Source organism: Podarcis filfolensis (assembly GCF_964270895.1).
Source record: "Podarcis filfolensis genome assembly, chromosome: 10".
Lineage (NCBI taxonomy): Eukaryota > Metazoa > Chordata > Lepidosauria > Squamata > Lacertidae > Podarcis > Podarcis filfolensis.
The window spans coordinates 23954198-23975504 of record NC_139612.1 but is presented as its reverse complement, the minus strand read 5'-3'; the positions used below and the strand labels follow the sequence as shown (position 1 = coordinate 23975504).

General features: G+C 41.6%; 2 protein-coding genes across 2 annotated transcripts in view; one reads left to right on the top strand and one right to left on the bottom strand.

Annotated features, from left to right (window-relative positions):
• Positions 1-21307, bottom strand: part of LOC310743932 (uncharacterized protein) — a 419281-nt gene that overhangs the window by 369472 nt on the left and 28502 nt on the right. The gene's annotated exons all lie outside the window — the stretch shown is intronic.
• Positions 4589-16284, top strand: IFRD1 (interferon related developmental regulator 1). The gene is made up of 12 exons (XM_083574620.1): positions 4589-4951; positions 6816-6920; positions 7825-7906; positions 8870-8994; positions 9098-9255; positions 10093-10143; positions 10242-10420; positions 10527-10635; positions 12364-12498; positions 13200-13328; positions 13593-13688; positions 15636-16284. Exons 1-12 carry the CDS (start codon positions 4903-4905, stop codon positions 15723-15725), a joined length of 1308 nt encoding a protein of 435 aa, XP_083430746.1. The 5' UTR covers positions 4589-4902; the 3' UTR covers positions 15726-16284.

Here is a 21307-nt window from a genome sequence, read left to right as displayed (position 1 = left end):
AGTATTAGAAACTGAAATATGAAAGCTAGGAGCTCAATGGCACTGTAAACCTAGGTTATGGGCACCGCAATGGAGTGCCTAGGCGCGCCATTTTTGTAACAAGAATACAAAGCTGAAAATGAATGGGCTGCAGCTAAAATCTTATGTTCATTTTCCACATGGTTTAGTCATCATCTGAGGAATGCAAAAAAAACCCCTCAAATCCATACTTCCCCTGCCTGCCACTCTAATATTCTTATGATGGTGCCTTCTCTAGTCTTCAGAGAGTGGCTGGAAGTGGGGAGGCAGAAAAGGCTCCTCCTTTCCTTCTACTGTGCAGTTTTAATCTGAAATCTTAGGCTCAGTACTGCGCCCAGAGCTCAGAACCTGCTCGCATGAATGAAATTCCCTGTCACAAAATGCACCTAGAACAATGGGAGTTTTGAACACTGGTGGTACCCCAAGAGAGGCCCGCTTTACAACTATATTAAAGGCTTTTTAGCACCTGGTAAATACTTTTTCATTTCCCCAAGCCTTTTAATTCATGTTGTACCTTTTAATTGTAGCTCTACTGATATGTATTTTTAAAATCATATTTGTTGTTGTTTAGTCGTTTAGTCGTGTCCGACTCTTCATGACCAGAGCACGCCAGGCACCCCTGTCTTCCACTGCCTCCCTCAGCTGTTGTTTTAATGCTGTGTTGCATCTTGCATTTTTATTGCATTTGTTTTTATTTTGCAAGTTGCCTAGGTAACTTTTTGTCATAGGGTATCCTATAAATAACATGCATGTATATAACAGTTTACAATCCTTGTCTCTTAATATGCAACATCAAAAAGCCAGTTCTCCAGGTGACCAATGAAAAGAGCTTTGGAATTTGATCTTTACCATAGCTCTGGAATAGAATGCTGCTGCCAGAAAGTATATTACATAGATTAGTAGAACTACACCTTGCCTAGAAAACCCCTTTCCTGTCCGACTTCCTGCCACTGCTATAATTAAAGCTCTGAGTCAGTCCCTACTAGTCACTACAATGGTATTCTAATGTCACCCCCAAAAAAAACCTAGAGCAAGAGAAAGCTCTGGTGCTGTGTAATTAAACACTGCACAGACACACACCCATAGAATTTCTGTGCTGTGCAGTTTTCTGTCTCATCCCACGCCAATATAGTTCACTGTCTTCACTCATCCCAGCCATTGTCCCTGCTTTGACTGAACAAATTCCATTCTTCTAGTTATTATAACTTTAAAAAGGTAGAAGTAGCAGGTGTTCTTCCACGCAATTGGTTTTTTTAAATGCTTTTTTTTTAATACCTTCAAATTTCGTGCAGCTGTGAAAATCTGAACTGAAAGCAGAAACCACAGCAAGGCATCATCTGAGACATCCCAGCTGTTGCTTCAGAGAAAGCTAGTTGGTTTTGGTCACTGTATGCAATCCAAACCGAGGAGCAGAAGGCAAATACTTGTGGCCTCAGCACTGAACCAAACAGAAGTAAATTCAATTACAATTCAGACTAGCCCTGAATCTGTATGTTTTCTAAAAAGTTAGATCCAATACCATAGGCCTGAGAAGACATATATATTAAGCTGATGCCTAAAGTAAATAATGTAAGGACAATGTCCTGGCTCCCAGCTGCCATAGAACAGAGACAATGTGAAATTCCTTCCAAAGGTTTAAATATTTAGTATACTGCCATACATACACAGATTAAGGTAATGCTGTTCAGCAAGGGGGGTGAACTGTACCTTGGTTATAGACAGGACACCCATCTATGCTGAAATATTAACATCAAACAAGAAAACTGTTCTGTCTCCATCTGAAAGCCAAGGTCCCGTTTACAATTTGGATAGACAATTTCCCCAGGAAACATGGATTTCGACAGGATGTTGGTTTTTGGAACTGAATATCAGTAGTATCCAGATTTCAAAGTTGGTTGTCATAGTTTGGCTCAAGCTCAGACCAATAATTATATAGGAGAAAACCTAATGTAAGGAATGTTCATAGTTGACTTTGAAGGGAGTGACACACAGAGAGAGTTTGTATATGTAATTGTTTCTAAGCTCTTGTCATCATGTTGTGAAATGTATGACCTAAGTAATTATACACAATAGATTAGTCATAATGATCTCAGTCTCTTACCACATGTATCTATTAATCAGCCTAAACCTATGTAACTAGAGAGATTGTTTATGACATAGAAATAAGAAATATATTCTATTTTTAGCAGCTTCCACAGATACAACTGCTACAAATGGAAAGTGAGGTCATGTGGCAAACCTGCTCTCTGCTGACCATCAGTGCTATATAGTGTCTGGGCAAATGTGATGTAATATTATTTTATTTAGTACTTGACAATGCATTCCATGCATTTTTACTCAAAACTAATCCCCACTCTGTTCTATGGGATTTACTCCTATACTAAGTAATTGTGCATCGGATTGCACAATTTAAATTGCTTTAAAAATGAATATATGCTGGCATACGCTTTTGTAAACTACAGTCTACAAGAGCTACAAGGGACAGAAATAATAGACTTGGTTGGTTGGTTGGTTTTTGTTTAATATCAGCCATATCAACAATGAAGGCAACCAGGCAGGGGGCAGGATTTGGTAGAGATTATAGTATTGTATGTGGTTTGGATAAATTGGACAGAAAATTCTCTCCCAGTCTCACAACACTAGAATTTGAGGTTCTTCAAAGGAATTGACTGAGTATTCAAAGGCAGGTAACCCTTAATACTAGTTGTCTGGGGGACAAGAAGGGAAGCTCTCCAGATTCCCAGATCTATGTAAAGGTAAAGAACCCCTGACTGTTAGGTCCAGCCACAGACGACTCTGGGGTTGTGGCGCTCACCTCGCTTTACTGGCCGAGGGAGCCGGCGTACAGCTTCCCGGTCATGTGGTCATCTGACGAACCAGAGCAGCACACGGAAACGCCATTTACCTTCCCGCCGCAGCAGTACCTGTTTATCTATTTGCACTTTGACATGCTTTCGAACTGCTAGGTTGGCAGGAGCAGGGACCGAGCAACAGCAGCTCACCCCGTCGCGGGGATTCGAACCGCCAACCTTGTGATTGGCAAGCCCTAGGCTCTGTGGTTTAGACCACAGCGCCACCCATGTCACCCAGATCTATGTAGACTGGACTAAATAGACCCTTGCTCTGATTCAGCAGGACTCTTACGTACTTTGGTAGACAGGTGCCTATGAAAAGCTGTGCCATAATAAAATAATCTGTACTAAAAATGTCCCCTACTGTACTCTTCTTGTTGTAGGTATTTTCATTTAGATTTGCACTCCAATCTGGTAAACAGAAAAGAAAGTAAACTCTATTAAACTCAGTGGGACGTGCTGTGCAATCATAAGTAATTCAGTGAGGTTTACTCCCAGGTAAGTGGGGATAGGATTACAGTTATTTGTGAATAAACATGTGTAAGGGTATCAATGTCCAAATCCTAATGATCCGAAAAATCAAATATATGTTTAAAGTATGTGTCTTCTGCAGACCCTCCAAGTGTCCCTCTTTTCCAGGGACAGCCCTGGATTTACAGAAGCTGTCCCAGTTTCTGATTTGATCCTGGAATGTCCCGCTATTCCTTAGGACATCCCTATTTTCATAAGTAACTGTACAACCTTTAGAAATCATCTGAAGCATGTAGTGTATAAGAAAGGTGGTTTTTTTTAAAAAAAAAAGTTTATTGCTTCATTATATTTTTATGTATGTTGGAAGCTGCCCAGAGTGACTGTATTAGGATTGTTATTATTGAAGAGGATATCCTTATTTTCAATGGAGAAATGTTGGAGAGTATGTATGCTGGTAACTATGTACTTACTACCAGTCTACTTAGGGTGTGATTTCTTCAAGTCTTATTTTTTTATTACAAGTATTGTGTACATGTGTTTTAAATTCTGTTTTCCCTCTCTGATTATTTGCGGGGAGTTATTGGGTTGTTCTTGTTTTTATTTTGATTATGTATTTTGTGGTTTTATATTGTGATTTTATCCTGTGAACTGCGTGCATGGGGCAGTATATAAACTTAATAATAAAAGAATAAAAATAATAAATCACTGTCCCTATGTTAAAATATACTTAAAGTGCTATTTGGGCTTTCAAAGTTTCCAGGGCTAAGGAGGAGCTGATATCTTTTCATGCATCCCGACCCTCCGCTCGAGGGCTGTGCAAGCGAATAACCTTCGCCTCAGTTTCTGTCTGGAACAGTGAACTACCAGGAGGTTATCTGAGGACAACGACGGAGGCAAGGCGGCCGACGTGAGACCGCCGTGTGCCGCAATGGCCCCGGAAAAGGTACAGACTACAGTTCCCAGCATGCCACGGGGGCCTGGAACGATCCCTTATGTCTGGAAGGTGAAGAAATGAAGCGGCAGCTGCAAGAGGCACCGCCCTTGTAAACGACCGCGGAACTTCGAGAGAAAGGGATGCTGGGGGGGGGGGGGACCACACGCCCCAGAGGTCAATGCGCGGCTCCCCTCTTGTACGTCACGGAAACCTGCGATTGCCATTGGTCGTTTCCAAGCCACGCCCCTGTAACGTCACTACACCGCCTCCGCCTCCGCTGGGTTCCCTATAAAAGCCACGTCAGCGTCAGTCCCCCGCCTTTAGTTCCTTGGCGTCTGAGAGGAGAAACATGTATCGATTCCGTTCACGGGCATCCACGGGGATTTCTGCCGCTGCTACAGCTTTGCCTATCGCCTGCTTTCCTCAATCGCATCCGCTGCCTCGGTCCGGGAAGCCGGCCTCACAGAGACGTTTCTATAATAAAAAGCGCTCCTGCTCTTCCATCGGCTGATTGTCAGCGCTGCCCGGGCGAGGGGGAGAAACAAAAGCCAGGCCGACGAGAACCCCAGAGAGGGAGCACCGGGAAGGAGCCGCGCGCGAAGCCGTCGCCGCTACAAGGCCGCTGCCATGCCCAAGTCCAAGCGGCGGGGAGGAGGTAACCCGCGCGGAACGTCAGGTGAGGGAGCCGGCGCGCATGCGCCCCCGCCACGGGGCGTAATGGGGGCTGTAGTTCTCTGCTTGGCTTCCCCCCACGGGTGGCGGGAAGCGAGCTTCTTGTTCTCTGTTAAGGTTGCCACCTGGCCTGTATTTCAGGTCCTCTCTCTCTGCCAGGTTAGGGATCCCCTCCAAATAGATGTGTTTGAAAGGTCATGTGTTTATGGTCTCGGTAGCCAAGCACAGACAGATTTACTACTATTTCTACTACTACTACTAATAAATTTATTTTTTATACCCTGCCCGTTTCCCCAGACTCTCTGGGCGGTTTCCAGCACTTTATAATAAAATATCAAACATCAAGAACTTCCTGATACAGGGCTACCTTCAGATGCCATCTAAAAGTCAGATAGATGCTTATTTCCTTGACATCTGTTGGGAGGGTGATCCACAGCGAGGGTGCCACTATCGAGAAGAACTTCTGCCTGGTTCCCTGTAACCTCACTTCTCGCAGTGAGGGAGCCGCCAGAAGACTCAGAAGGCTGAATGATGGGGTTGGAGATGCTCCTTTAGGTATATCGGGCCAAGATGAAATCGAGACAGAGAACAACTTATGTAAATGTATTTGTGGACACTGAAAGGCTTTAAATGGGAGGACAAGTCTCCAATCATTTTGGTATTTGCTATGGACAGCTTTAGATTTTGTGGTGAAGCAATAAATAAAGCTATGTGGTTATGTTCCTTCAGGCCTCTATCCTAAACAAATGCTCACAAAGATTGAGCAATCGGACCCATATTGTGTGCTTGATGGGAAAAGATTCAAAATGCAATATAAATTGTAAAGGCACAGATTAATAATACAACTTGCTGCTCAAATCTAATCTGTTTAGCTTTGTTTCATATGCAGTGATATATTTCAGTCTTAGGTACCATTTAAATTATACACAGAAATAAACTCTCCGGTTCTCCTGGTAATCTGAAAATACCTGCAAGGCTGTGACAGGTATCATCTAATAGGTCTAAAAGCAGCAAGGTGTTGCTCATTGCTCAAAATAAAAAGATGAGAACTAGGCATCTTGGAAGACGATTAGTCACTAGACATTTATGCAACCTCAGTGATGTAATTATGTGTTGTTGCTGTTGATAAAATTAACGTGAGGCCAGTGTGGTAAGTATACAGCAATTCTAACCCAGTGAAATTGGCTAGATATTGCTTGACCCCCGCCCCAAGAGTTGAGAATTCTGATGCTTTCTGTTTATTCTACCTGAGTTTGATACTGTGACTTTAAAACTTTATAAAAATATCTATATTTAGTGGTTTTTTTAGTGGTGCCCCATAGTAATAGTTGTGATTGGGCCTGCAAATGAAGTTGGATGAAGTCTAGAAATGCAACATGCATAATAGGGTAGTCTTTTAAACTGCTCCTGCCACATTTGTATACTTGCTGTGTGTTGGACTGCATGCCTCCCATTTTGTTTTAGTAAAAGCTTACTTCTATGCCAACAAGGCTGTTCTTTGGCCAGAGAAATTCTGCCGGGTAGCATGTTGCAAATGGTTGACAGCAGAAGAATGTTACACTTCGTTTAATGTGCAGATACTGGGAGGTTAAAAGAACTTAGGCAGTTAAGAATAGATGATAGCAGAATAGTTTGAAAACAGGCTGCCACGCATATACGGTAAGACAGAACTATGGCTTGTTGAAATAATTTGTCTTTGAGATATAGCTGTCAGTTGGTCTTCCTTCCCAACACATAATTCTGTCTGCAGTGGACCCCTACTTCTAGGGTTTAGAAATAGAAAATTGGCAGTATATTGGTCTTGATGGCGTAGACATTCCAGAGTATTACCCTGTGTTAATGTTGACTGCTCCAAATGCTTTTCCTAGGTGCCCAGCACAGAAATATGCAGTCTTTTAGTGATGAAGATGCATCAATTGAAACTATGAGTCACTGCAGTGGCTTCAGTGATCCTTCCAGCATCACTGAGGATGGTATGTTAACCTTTGTGTCTTATTAGGAAACTACTGCAGACATGAAATGCTTATTACATTTGGAAAGAGTTTGGTTTGGGTTGAATGTGGTATATTTTATTTCGAAATGCTACTTTATTTAAAAGCACCTAACCCTCAAGATAACTTGGGGGGGGGTCTAATTTGTAGCTCCTTTATGAAACTTAAGGCAAGTCAAAGAATTTATGTTTCATGTATTTGTGTTACACGTTCACATTATCTGGAGTAGACTAGTCATTGAGTGAAGCAAGTTTTGCTTACTACAAGGTAATAGTTGTGTTGGGTACTCACAAAGCCCCCTTTCTGAAAGAGTATACAGTGGACCCTCTAGTTACGTACCGCTCTGGATACATAACTTTTGGGTTATGCCGCATGCACAGAAGCGCTCAATTGCGGCGTGCGCAGAAGCAGCGTTTCTGCCTACGGACTTTTCGGGTTGCAGACAGACTCCCAGAATGAATTTGATTCGTATCCGGAGGGTCCACTGTACAAGTAGAAACTCTAGGGGGGTTATTTGTCCAGATTATTCTCCCCCTCCACAAATGAATAAATGTTTTTACATGGCATCAAAACACCTTTAGTAATGGGGCCAGTTCCTAAACCTGGCTGCCATAGTGGAGGTCCAGCCCCATCTATCTGCCAACTCCACTATTGCCCAGCAGTGGAACACAGAGCAGATCAAGTATGAATGAATTGATTTATTACGGGGTCAGACCAGAAATACACAGAGCAGATCCTCCACTGAAGGCTTGGTGGCCAGGCAGAAGTGGAGGAGACCTTACACGGATTAAATCAGATATGTATAATTTCCACAAGACTCTGAAGACTCATTCTGTGAGGCTAGGTTTATTAATTGTAATCGTACTGTCTTGTCACATATGTGTAGGGCCTGAAGTTGATGAGGAAGCAACACAAGAAGATTTGGAGTACAAGCTGAAGGGATTAATTGACCTCACGTTGGACAAGAGGTATGGGAGGTCTGAGAAGTAAAAGCTTAAATTGGCCATCTGGATGTTTGTTCTCCGGATGTTTAGGGCTCCTGTCCCATCATCCTTGAGCACTGTCTGGGGTTGGTGGGCAAATTAAGAGTCTAGCACCATCTGGAAGATACCTGGTTTAGGAGGCTGGCTTAAAAGATTTTGCAAATTGTGGGCTAGAGCTTTCCCATGAGGTCATAGGAGCTTTATAATATTGTACCCCTGCCCTGTGATCCTCAGATGAAGGGTAGTATAGAAGTTTAATAAGTAATAATTATTGTACCCAAGGGCAGATTTGTTCAGGAAGTTGTATCTTAGCTTGGCAGCAAATCCTATGAATTAGGATACATTTAGGATAGCTACTGTATAAGTCAGCCTTCATCATGTCTTAATTTGGGAATAGATAATAGGGAAAGTGACTTTTTTCAGCTTGTTCCACCCACATCATTTTTCAATGTTCTTGCCTGCCATGATTTCTCAGCTCACCACTACTTCAAGAAAGCACTCTGTCATTTTCTAAAGGCACTGGGAATTTATTCAATTTAAACCTGAGTCTTATTCCCTGCCATATCTACCTTCCTCCAGTTACCATTCCCTCAAATGCTCTTTTCCTAAAGATGTTGGATTAAGAGTCTTTCCCTATGCCTAGAAAAGGAAAAGAGCTGTGAAGAGAAAACATTTTATGAGCAGTGTTTCCTTGGCATTGAGACATTAAGGATTGCAGAATGAGAAATTGGGCGAATGTGGTGTCTGCCACAGCAGAGGTTGAGTGCTAGTATGGGAAGCTCTGATAAGTAGTTTTTCAAATCTTGGCTTTGCAAATCTTAGCCTTAAATGTTGTTCTGCCTTTTGGGAAGGAGGTAGAGGTGGAATCTAAAGCATGCATAACACAACCAGATTGAAATTTGCAGCACAGAGCTTTCAACTGACCTTTTACCATGAACTCCCCAATAGTGCGAAGACAAGGCAGTCAGCTCTTGAAGGTCTTAAAAATGCCCTGTCTTCAAAAATACTGTACGAGTTCATCCTGGAAAGGAGAATGACGCTAACAGATAGCATCGAACGCTGTATAAAGAAAGGTAATGTGCATCTCTCTTCCTATAAAATAGCATTATTCTGTTATCAGGTTTAATTGCTGTCGCATTTAGTTCTACCAAGTCATGACTGGCTTTCTGTGTTTAGGCAAGAGCGATGAGCAGCGTGCAGCAGCAGGATTGGCTTGTCTGCTTTGTGTGCAGCTGGGGTCAGGAATTGAAAGTGAGGAAATATATAAGACCCTTGCGCCGATTCTGAAGAAGATTCTCTGTGATGCGTCAGCAAGTGTACAAGCAAGGCAAGCTGTAAGTAAAAAGTTGGTACTTGGGATGAAGAAATGCAAGTGGATGCCTTGTATCCCATATTGCAGTGACATGTGTGTTGGAACCTGAGGGCCTAAAAATGTTTCCCTGGTTAATTTGTGTCTTATTCTTTGGAAGACTTGGCATCAAGGCTTATAACTTAGTCTTGAACCTTCAGGCAATGCCTGTGTGTCACGCTTACTCTCCGTGGTAGGGTTGCTGGCGACAGCGCATGACAACCATTTTGGGTCCATGGAAACTTCCACAGGATGGAGAGGCAGTTGTGGACAACACACACACACACACACACCTGCAACCAAGCATACACTACAACCTCTTCTAAAACGTTTCTTTCAAGTTTGATACCGCCAGGGAGAAGGAGGCCTCTGTGGGTGTAGATTTGCTTGCAAGCACCACATTGGTGACCCCTGGTGCACGGTGATAAAAACAGCAATTGTAACTCAGAATGTTTCTTGCAGGTTTGGTGGGTAATGTCCCTTGGAAGTATTAGAGCTAGCCAGGAAGGAAGGAAGGAAGGAGAGACCACTAGGGAGCTGGGAGTGTTTTCCTCTAACGTTCTTCCTTAAACATTGAGATCTGGCCAAGACAGTGACAAAACTGTAAACATCCCTTGTTTTTGTATGAAACCACTTGCAAAGTGTGTGTTTGATCTGTTAAAGGATGCTTTGTTATCTTGTCTGAAGACAAGGACAGAAGCATGTTACATGATTTAAACCACTTTTAATTAGAACAGACTCACTCATTTTTGGTCTTTTGTTCTGTGAGGACAAAATGTAGCAGTAAAGTTAAAAGCATTAACTTCTGTTTCTTTTTTTCTAGTGTGCCACCTGCTTAGGAGTCTGTTGCTTTATTGCCACTGATGATATCACAGTAAGCAAACGTTTTTATGAACGGTATTATTTAGCTATGAATTAACCATTCCAGATCAAACAGTGAATTAAACGGTCTCGGTCTGTTTCTTAAACCAGGAATTGTATACAACCATGGAATGCCTGGAAAATATCTTCACAAAATCCTATCAGAACGAGAGGAATTCAAATAGCATTTCCAGTACCCAGAATACAGTTCTTCACATTAGCGCTCTCTTGTCATGGACGCTTCTGTTAACCATCTGCCCAATGAATGAAGTGAAGAAGAAACTTGAAATGTGCGTATTCTGTTCCCTTGGAAACCATACCCAGAAGTGCAGTTTAAATCAAATATAGCTTTGTGTGCAGTAACGCAGATCAATAACATGCTCCCAAATTTCCTAGGCATTTGCATAAATTTCCCATCCTGTTATCCTGTGACGATGTCAACATGAGGATTGCTGCTGGGGAATCCTTGGCTCTTCTGTTTGAACTAGCAAGAGAAACAGATGGGGTAAGTTCAGAGAATGATTCTGCAGGGAAAGATGGAGAGCATATTTTTGTAAATAGCTTTTATGCTATATCTTGGGAGTTTTGTGTATTCTGATGGAGACATAATGGCTTTCTGCATATGAATAACATTTGTTCATACATAGGTCTTATTGGAATCTGGATCAAATGTAATATTTCAGTAGCAACTAATCAAACACCTGCAAAAATCAGGATCATGTTTCTGAGGAGTTGAAGTCATGCTCTATGTTATGTCTTACCATGTCCCTTGAGTGCGATAGATTGTGTGACCCTTCATTGTTTTAGTTCGGTGTGTGAGGATGGGAGGGGGAGAGAGAGAGAACACATCACTCCCATAATCATAAACTTACATGAGATACCATTTATATGGGAAATTATATCTCCAAATTTGTAGACTTGCCCCCATAACTTGATTATCATTCTAGGGTGCTTTCCATCAATATATAAAAATTCAATGAGAATTTTTTAAAATGTAGTTAATAAAAACAGAGCAACAGCATGAGGCAGGACAACCTGCAATGACTGCAAGTTTCTTTAAATACCAAAATCTTGAATTGAACCTGGTAGCATATAGGCAGCTGATACAATAAGATCATCTTAGTTCATTATTGTTTCAGACTTCCATAATTTGCTTTATCATATTTTAAAGTGGCTTTATTAATATCTTTACTGTTTTCTTTAACAGTACTGAAGAAAAAAGTCTCAAGTTAACTATGTACCTGTCTTGGTAAGGTACCTATAAAAACTCTAGGTGACCCAGGATGGTAGAAAAAAGAATAACTGTAGATTCGTCAAGACAGCTAGTCCATTGCACGATATCTAAATGAGCGTTCAAAACTTTAAGCTCTGATTACAGCATTTGACTTTGGTTAATGGCATTAACCTCATTAACATTGGCTCATACACACTGCCAAAAAGCAAATAGTCCTTCAGCCTACTCATTGTTTCAATGATTGTCACTAGTAAATTTTTCCACTCATAGGAACAGCCAATAAAGACATTACATAGGATCATGTGATGAGCAACTTGGGCAGACAGGTGTAGTCAGTTGAGAAGGAAACATAAGATATTCAGTGTTGCTACTGAAACACACATATAAACAATGTGGGAGGTAAAAGGTGGAATCAATAGCTGACTCAGTTTTAGTAGTCATGAATGGAGAGAGGAGACCTGTTAAACCAGAGTTCTGAAATGCAGAACCATTTCAGCATCTACTCACTTGAAGCTACTCACATCAGAGCAGTGAAATGATGGCTACATTCCCAAACAAACCCCTACTAAAAGACACTTTATAGCCTTAATAATAATAATATATTGATTTCTCACACTTCACCAAAAGGTCCCAAGGCAGGTCGCAGCAACAAAACAATTTAAAACAACAAAACCAAGCATGCACAATAACCATCAGGTTAATTTACAGTTTCCAGTTAGGACAAAGAATAATCTGCCTCTTCTAAATTTCAGGGTGATGGATAGAATGAGCAAATGTAGACTTCAGAAGACATTTTGCCCTTAAAGGGAGGGCTATTTTACCCTGCACCCTCTCAGAACGCTTAGGTTTTAGTATTGTTATAACTTGATCTCTCCATTTAATGAAGAGTTGTATGACAGTTGAGCCATTCTAACGGAAATGTGAAATACGGTTTGCAAAATATTCAAGAAGTTCAACTCCCACAAATAACATGCTATTTCCCCCTCATCATTTGACTAGGATTTCTTTTATGAAGATATGGAGCTTCTAACACAGAAACTGAAGGCTCTAGCTACAGATGGGAACAAGCACCGTGCTAAAGTGGACAAAAGGAAACAGCGGTCTGTCTTCAGAGATGTCTTGCGAGCTGTAGAGGTAAAGACGAATGAGCAAATGTAAAAAAATGTATAAAATGTTACTGGTTAAGACTTCATCTTTGAAAAGCAAGTGCTTTGAAAAGCTTGTTCTTTTTAGTATAAGGGACGTTGCTCAGTTCTAAGATACACCTATTGAATATATTGTACCTGATCTCATTTGTTTTATTTTTAATACTAATGACGGCATCCATGGAGGCCACTTTTGCTTAGGGAATAGCATTTTGGGGAGGGGTGCTTTTGAAACTTCAGGTCTTTCAGTAGAGATACTGGCTTTGTCTAAAGAGCAAACTGCTGTCAGAGGACTAACCTGTAGTCAAAGGTGAATCTTGAGTCATGAATAATTCCTGAATTGCTTTCATTAAAGGGGGGGGATGGGGACCCAGTACATTGAGATAGCAACTAGGTCCAAAAATTGTGTTTCACAGGATTTGTTTTTAGTTCTTATATTTTAATCTGATGTTTATAATGAGAGCAAATTATCGAGAATCCAAGGCCTGCAACAGTATTTGGGAGGCATACATTGGAGTCTGGCTCAGCTATCTCCACTTGAGAATAAGTCATGAAATTAGCATGATTTTTACAAATAGAGTCAAGCAATGTACTGTCTTAGTTTGCAGCGGCAGCTAGGGTGCATTCAGCTGTAAGCTGCATTTCTAAAACCACACTTTCCTGAGATTGACTGCTTGTTTATTTTGACAGGAGCATGACTTCCCTACAGAGACAGTCAAATTTGGACCTGAACGCATGTACATTGACTGCTGGGTTAAAAAACAAACATACGATACTTTCAAGGAAATCTTAGGATCGGGGATGCAATACCATTTGCAGGTAAACTTAAAAACTTTCAATAGAATGGCAGTGGTACTTATTGCCTTTTAAACTACTTTAAAAACACAAACTGGGGTAAGAGAACAGGAAATTGCTTTATGGTGCTACCTCATCTCTACTTGAGTAGGAAAGCCATGGAAAGAAAACAAAAATGGTACTACAATCACATTTAGCAGCTCTTGACAGCCGATATGTCACAAGCAATGGTTGAACACTTGAAGGTGCAACATTTGCTCAACTCTAATGACTTTTTGTTTTATCCAGTCCAATGAGCTTCTCCGGAATGTCTTTGAACTCGGGCCGCCACTGATGCTTGATGAGGCAACTCTTAAATCCATGAAGATTCCCCGTTTTGAAAGGGTATGTTACTCACATTCTGTTAAGCTGATTTACTTGGTATGGTTTGGTTTGGTTTTGAAATTTGGTGCAGTTTCTGCCTTGTGATTTTGCCACTTGCCCTGGGGTGCACAGGAATTAGTCTCCTGACAAAAGCATCTAACTCAGGGTTTCCCAGATGAATCTCTAGCTGTTTTTGGACTACAACTCCCATCATCCCTAGCTAGCCAGGACCCCAGTGGTCAGGGATGGTGGGAACTGTAGTCCAACTGGAGACCCAAGTTTGGGAAACCCTGATCTAACTTGAAACTGAGTCTTGCTTGGTCTTTTTCTACCTTCAGAGAGCTTTCAGTAGCACAACCTGAGCATGTGGCTCAGCACTGCCTAATCCTGGGCTTGGGGTTTCTCCGTCATGGCAGACATTATAATTTGGTGAAAAGAAGAGGGGAAAGCAGTACAGATAGAGTTGGAGTAGGTGTCCCCCACCCCCAAATAAATTCCCCAGATATGCAGAGCCGTACTACTAAAAAGCCTTTGCTTTTTGACTTTGTTGATAGAAATAACTTTAAAGAACTTGATCTGTTCCATCTTGACTGTTTGGGCCGACAGCCTACTCTTTCAGAAGGTGTTACAGCCCTCTAGTCTGTTAGAGAAGCTGGTGGTTTCACAGTTGTAGATAGCAACTGTGAATGGCTTTCTGTATTTGGATGTACAGGTGGCATAACAGAGAACCGGGGTGATGGCTGAGATAAATTCAACAGGCCGGAGAAGAGATGATCCTAAGTATACACAGACCATATTATTGAGGGCTCTCTGCTAGTGCACTTCAGCCACCCATGCACCTGAAACATACACCTTCCAATTGTGTATCAAATTGTTCATTTCTAGTTAACCTTATGGCTAAGGAAAGCACTATATTGCAGCTTCCAAATTTATGAAGTTCATAAGTTTAAATAGTTCTTTTAAGGAAGTGGTTAGTGTAAAAATAAACAGCAGTCCGTCCCCAGAATCATAAAAGTAGCACATGGCGGAGGGACCTGCAAAAATAAATGCTGTCTTGTGTTGTGGGACCTCTGCTCCACAGGGCTTCCTCCCAGTTTGTCCCTACCCTGATGTAGCATTTAGGGTTTTAAAAAGCCTTAGCGCCAATGGAAGCTTTTAAAAAGCCATGTGGGGCCTTGAAGCTGGAATGAGAAGGGTTAACCCTCGAGAAGGGTCTCACCAGGTGGGGAAAAATTGCTTCAGTTGTTGTGATATAATTTATAGACATTCACATGGGGACTTCATTTATGTGGTTAGCTTTGACTCCACATAAGTGTCCCTTTGCAAGCAGAGCATCTTTGAACTGCAATCTTTTGGCAACTCCATTTCTCTTCAGGAACATTTTGCAGAGACGTTTATTGAGTATGTAAACCTTCCCTTAGAATTCCATTTATCTTGATACACAACTTGTGTGCACAGCCTTCATAATGTGCTGTTGGGGAGTGGTGGCAGCTGCTGGCAACAGTTACTATGCATATCTGCTTTCACAGTGACCAGGATATCAGTGTTACGATCAGCTCTCTTACCAGGTTCTTGGTGATACATTTGTATGGTGGAAAATCAGAACGGAAACAGATAATAAATCTGAGAAGCCCAACTATGTTGGCATGGTTGCTTAGCAATCATAAGGATTGCAGAATTTTCTTCCAGCCGTGCGATATCTTAGGCAACAATTGCATCAACAAAGTATTGTGGTTGTAATTTTAATTTTTAATGCTAAGACCACCACTTGAATTATTTAGAACTCGGTGATGCAGAACTATGTAAAGGTCAGCTGGCAGCATACAAGATTTAACAAATCTTTCTCATTTTTGCACATTGACTGTTGTCAAATACACTGGGGCGTGTCTGTGCAAAATGAATGCATAACCCCAAAACCTTGTCAGAAGGAATGTTAACGCTGATTGCATTTCTCTGCTGTTTTTATAGCATTTGTACAACTCTGCAGCATTCAAAGCCCGGACGAAGGCTCGAAACAAGTGCCGTGATAAAAGAGCCGATGTGGGAGAAGTGTTCTAGAGCAAGCTCTTCTGAAGACCTTCGACTTCGTTCGGTTAAATTGAATTCCTGTTTAGTGTGATTAATTGTGGTGTTCAAAGTGAAATGAGACTTTTAAAAACTATGTATCTCTTAGATATCTTCTTGCCCTTCTATAGAACAATGTTGTATATTAGCTCCCTAAATGGATCTGTACTGTAGATTAGAATGTAATCTGATGAGAGAGGGGGAGAGAGGCGGCTTTTGTAGCACTTTATTGGTGAGTAAGATAGCTCGTGAATCTGGCATAATTCTTAACACTTGGTTAAATGGTGCTGAGGGTTGCTTTGTTTCAAGGTTCATTGTTTTTAGCAATCTAATAAGATGGGGGGGATTCTAATAAGAATATCTGTAGGGTTAAGCATGCCTCTGAACAAGCTATTTTATAGACCCGTGTTTTAAAATGAAACATCCCGGCTGTGGCAGTGACCCCTCTAGCTTAGCTCACAGACTTTACAGTGAAGTAGCACATGAAATCTTTCAAGAAATGTTACGCATCATATGCTGAAACTTGGATAATAAAAGCTATTTATATCTGAAAGCTGCTTTTCCTCAAAGTGTCTGTCTGAAATGAAATTGTGTGAAAGAGTGTTGCATGGAAATTATATACCGGCAATAAAAGGGTTACAACTGTTTAAACTGAAGTAGCACTTTTGACACTAATTGTAAAATTGAGTTGAGCTATCAGTAGGACTGCTTTGTAAATATTAATAACGGTGCTGGCACTGCTGTCTTCGGTGATCCACAGCTGCTTATATGTAGATAATATCTAGACTTTTTATTAGCTCATAAATCCCCAAATCAGGTAAATGTCAGGAGTAAAACAGCAGACAAAATGAAAACTACATGTTCTTAATCTTTCGCCTCCAGAAGTTCAGCCAAAAATAATTATTGCTTGTTGCCAGAAAGGAAAAGGGGGAGAAAACCAAACTGTTCTGGGTAGAGATTCATGTTCAGTTGCCACCCAGAAAAGGCCCTCTTCTTGGTTGCCACCTACCTTATAAGTTAACAAGGTAGTTCTGTGCAAAGTGTGTTGCAGTAATTCCCTTAGCTAAACGTTGAATGCTGGAAGGACTGTCCTTACCCAGAAGAGAATTCAATGTGATACACCAAAGTTCATGAAATGCCACATGGTCCTCTAGAATAGCGGTTGCCAATATGTTCTCAATATTTTTTTGAACTCTCATCAACCTAGCTCTACCTAAGCCAAAGCTTAGCAAAAGGTTCTAATGGCTGATGAATCAGTTATAGTCAGAAGGTCTGTCTAAGTTAAATGAAAGTGAGGACAGATGAGTGTGACTTCAGGGCATGATCATTTCCACCACCCTGGCTTGTGCCTTCCATAGGTCAGTTTCATCTGTATCCTTCCTGGATGAGGTGCAACTTGGTCAAATGGAGTACTTGAATGCACAGGATTCAGAAGCTGTAACAATCCCTATCCAATCATAGTTCAAGTCAATCTCAACAAGTGGGGACAAATGCACTAATGTAATATATTGCTTAGTATGTACCATGAAATGGACAAGCCGGTATTGCTTTATTCCAAAGGATCAAGAATTGCAGAGTAAAGATAATCAATAAAACAATGAACGGAAGGGGGGGGGTGATGCAATGACTACTGCAATTGACAAGATGATATCACCAAGTCAACTGTCTGTAAAACAATAAGGTAAAGGGACCCCTGACTATTAGGTCCAGTCGTGACCGACTCTGAGGTTGCGGCGCTCATCTTGCTTTATTGGCCGAGGGAGCCGGCGTACAGCTTCTGGGTCATGTGGCCAGCATGACTAAGCTGCTTTTGGCGAACCAGAGCAGCACACGGAAACACCGTTTACCTTCCCATCGGAGTGGTGCCTATTTATCTACTTTCACTTTGATGTGCTTTCGAACTGCTAGGTCGGCGGGACCAGGGACCGAGCAACAGGAGCTCACCCTGTCGTGGGGATTAGAACCGCCGACCTGATCGGCAAGCCGTAGGCTCTGTGGTTTAACCCACAGCGCCACCCGCGTCCCTAAACAAACAATAAAGGTCCATAAAAATGGCAAAAGTAATTTCTTTCCCAAATATTTGCCTTGGTGATAGCATCTTATCAGGCAAGTTGTTATAGCACCCCAAATCTTCCATTCCAGATTCTCTTTCCACAGTAACCTGAGTTCAACCTGATACTTCAGTGCTAGACAATTGTCCAGCTGGGCTAAGAATTTTGATGTTTCTATACCAGTACCTCATGATAGGAGAGATCCATTCCAAGTCTGCCTTCCTCTCAGCTTTAAATGCTACAACTTCCAGCTGGCTACTAATATTGTAATGATACAATGGTTGGGTGAATTGTCTCCATGGAAGCCAAGAGATGGTTGGGAAATAGAAGGAAAGAGCCGTACATCTTTGGCAAAGGTGACGCTCCCACCAAGTTCGCAGAATAATGGTGGGTGCAGAAACATTGGTGAGAGGGGAAATAGGACCTGTTCGAAATAGATGCAGAAGCCAAGAGGGAGGGAGAGATGAAGGTTGAAAGCATCTTGGTGGGATAGAGGCATCTGGGGCAGTTAACATGTCACAAGTGCACCGCTTTTCATCTCTACATCTCTTCTATATTTGTTAAATCAAATACAGTGGTACCTCGGGTTAAGTACTTAATTCGTTCTGGAGGTCTGTTCTTAACCTGAAGCACCACTTTAGCTAATGGGGCCTCCTGCTGCCGCCGCGCCACCAGAGCCCAATTTCTGTTCTTATCATGAAGTTCTTAACCTGAAGCACTATTTCTGGGTTAGCAGAATGTGTAACCTGAAGCGTATGTAACCTGAGGTACCAGTGTATGAAAGTGTCCTGTTCTTTCTCCTCCAATGGATGCCACACCCAGGTAGCACTGCTTCCAGAATTTCTCACTACTTGGGGTTATGCAACAACAGGTGGCTCAAGTGCCCAATTTTCAATCACCGGCTAAACATTTCTGCACATCTTCCATTCTGTACCATGGGGGACTTAGTTTTGCTTCTAGATGTAGATATTACCTGCTGCTTACTCTTCTCATTTTAAAAATGAGACTTGAGACTTTGGGATCTAATAGGACCTGATAGCTGATGAGTTATTTTTCTTATATGGAAGGCAACTGCATCATTATGTTCTAATATCCAATATGGTGCAATGTGACCTAGATACCCTTGAACCAGAAAACACGCACATCTTCACAGTACCATCCAGCAGCAGAAGTAAGATGTAATCTGTAAAAGCTTTTGCTGTATCAAAATTAGGTTTAAATATGCTTTCATTTAATTAAAAAAGTCTTACAAGGGTTGGAACCTTGTACAGGAAGCTGCCATAGAAGCACTGAATTGTAGAGTTGGAAGGGAACCTGAGGGTCATATAGTCCAACCCCCTGAAATGCAGGGAGTCAGACCATTCGTCCAACTACTCTACACCAGGGGTGGGCCTCTAGGTGTTGGATTCCCAACAGCACCAGCCAGGACGGCAAATGGTCAGGGACAAGTGACCTGTTGATGCCCACAACCCCTCTTACGGTCTTAGGATATTGGTACACATGCTGGGTACAATCTTACTAGGGTTTAGCAGTTCCTAAGGATTGCTTTTTAGCGACACGGGTGGTGCTGTGGTTTAAACCACAGAGCCTAGGACTTGCCGATCAGAAGGTCGGCGGTTCGAATCCCCACGAAAGGGTAAGCTCCCGTTGCTCGGTCCCTGCTCCTGCCAACCTAGCAGTTCGAAAGCACCTCAAAGTGCAAGTAGATAAATAGGTACCGCTCCGGCAGGAAAGGTAAACAGTGTTTCCGTGTGCTGCTCCAGTTCGCCAGAACCGGCTTAGTCATGCTGGCCACATGACTTGGAAGTTGTCTGCCAGCTCCCTTGGCCAATAAAGTGAGATGAGCGCCGCAACCCCAGTCGGTCACGACTGTACCTAATGCTCAGGGGTCCCTTTACCTTTTTAAGGATTGCTTTTAAAATAGATCACAGCAGTTTCACCTTTCTTTTTTTTAAAGATTTGTTTATTTGGTTTTCTGATCAAAGTTTTACAATCACATATCCAATACACAACATAAAACAAGATTCCAAAGAATCGCCTGGACTTCCCTCCTCCCTTTTGTGGGTCCTGTTGTTATTAATCATTTCCTCCTGCATCTTTTATGATAATCCAAATCAGGCATGGGCAAACTCGGCCCTCCAGATGTTTTGAGACTACAACTCCCATCATCCCTGACCACTGGTCCTGTTAGCTAGGGATGATGGGAGTTGTAGTCCCAAAACATCTGGAGGGCCGAGTTTGCCTATGCCTGATCCAAATCTTTTACATCTCCATTATGTCCAAAAGTCACCATTAAACTACAAGTGTTATTTACAATGGTTTTTAAGATAAATTATGAATGTTCCCCCATTATTAAAATTCTGCTCTTGCTGACTTCTGACTCTTCCGGTCATTTTAGCCATTTCGGCATAATCCATCAATTTGATCTGCCATTCTTCTCTGGTGGGGACTCTATATTCTTTCCATTTCTGGGTCAATAACATCTGTGGTCGCATACATAAATAGCCTTTTCTGCTCCCTTGGGATTTTGGCACCTAGAATTCCTAAAAGAAAAGCTTTGGGGTTTTTAGAAAAAGTTATTTTAAACATTTTTTTCAACTCATTATAAATTATTTCCCAGCAGCTTTACCTTTCAGACCCTATCTCATTGACTCGGTGGGTTTTCCTCCCTTTATCTCACAAACTGCCCTAATGTCAGCTGTATGTTCTGTGGTAACTTCTCTCAATGCAGCATATATATATATACAAGGCTTCTTTCCTCACCAGCTGCATCTAAGAGCAAGCCCTCAAAATGTGTGAAACTTCAGGTATCTTGCGCCTGAGCCTCCTTGCTGGAAGTAAAACAAACCAATACGATTTTATTTACCAGTATGTGAAAATATTAATTACCGTATTTCTATGTAAATATGAAAACGAAAGGACAAGCGAATTTGCATATGCACTGAGAAAATTGACTACTGGCCACTGGCCGGTATGCCATTTATTTTAAATAGTTGAGTCACTTTCCTACTAAAAGTGCCCAAAGTGTCAATTAAACAACCAGAACTTTGTAATGCTAAATCTATTTTTTAAATGGTAAAAAGGAAAGAGCAAACGTAGTACACTGAGTAATTTTTGTCCTGCTAACTGGATGAAAGCTGGAATAGCATTGTTACTCAAGTATTGAATCTGTTTTGGTGAATTTGTTTTATGTTTTAATAATACTGATTTTTTTATTTTAAAAAATACTTAATATTTTTAATTGTTGTAAGCCAGGGGGCATCTGCACAGTCCCCTCCCTCCACTGAAATTCGACTTAAAGGAAGCATTATATTGTAGTCAACAGTATAGGTTGTGACATGCACTTGTAGTTGTGTGTGTTTGGCACCAGGCACAGTTTCTGCAGTCTGCAAATTTGCCCATTGGCCCAAAAAGGTTAGCAACCCCTCTATGTACGCTGGGGTTTTTTTTGTTCAGAAAAGCATCCTATAAATATTTTAGAATACTAAATAAATAAAGAAGACTTAAGATCAATGCGACAGCAGA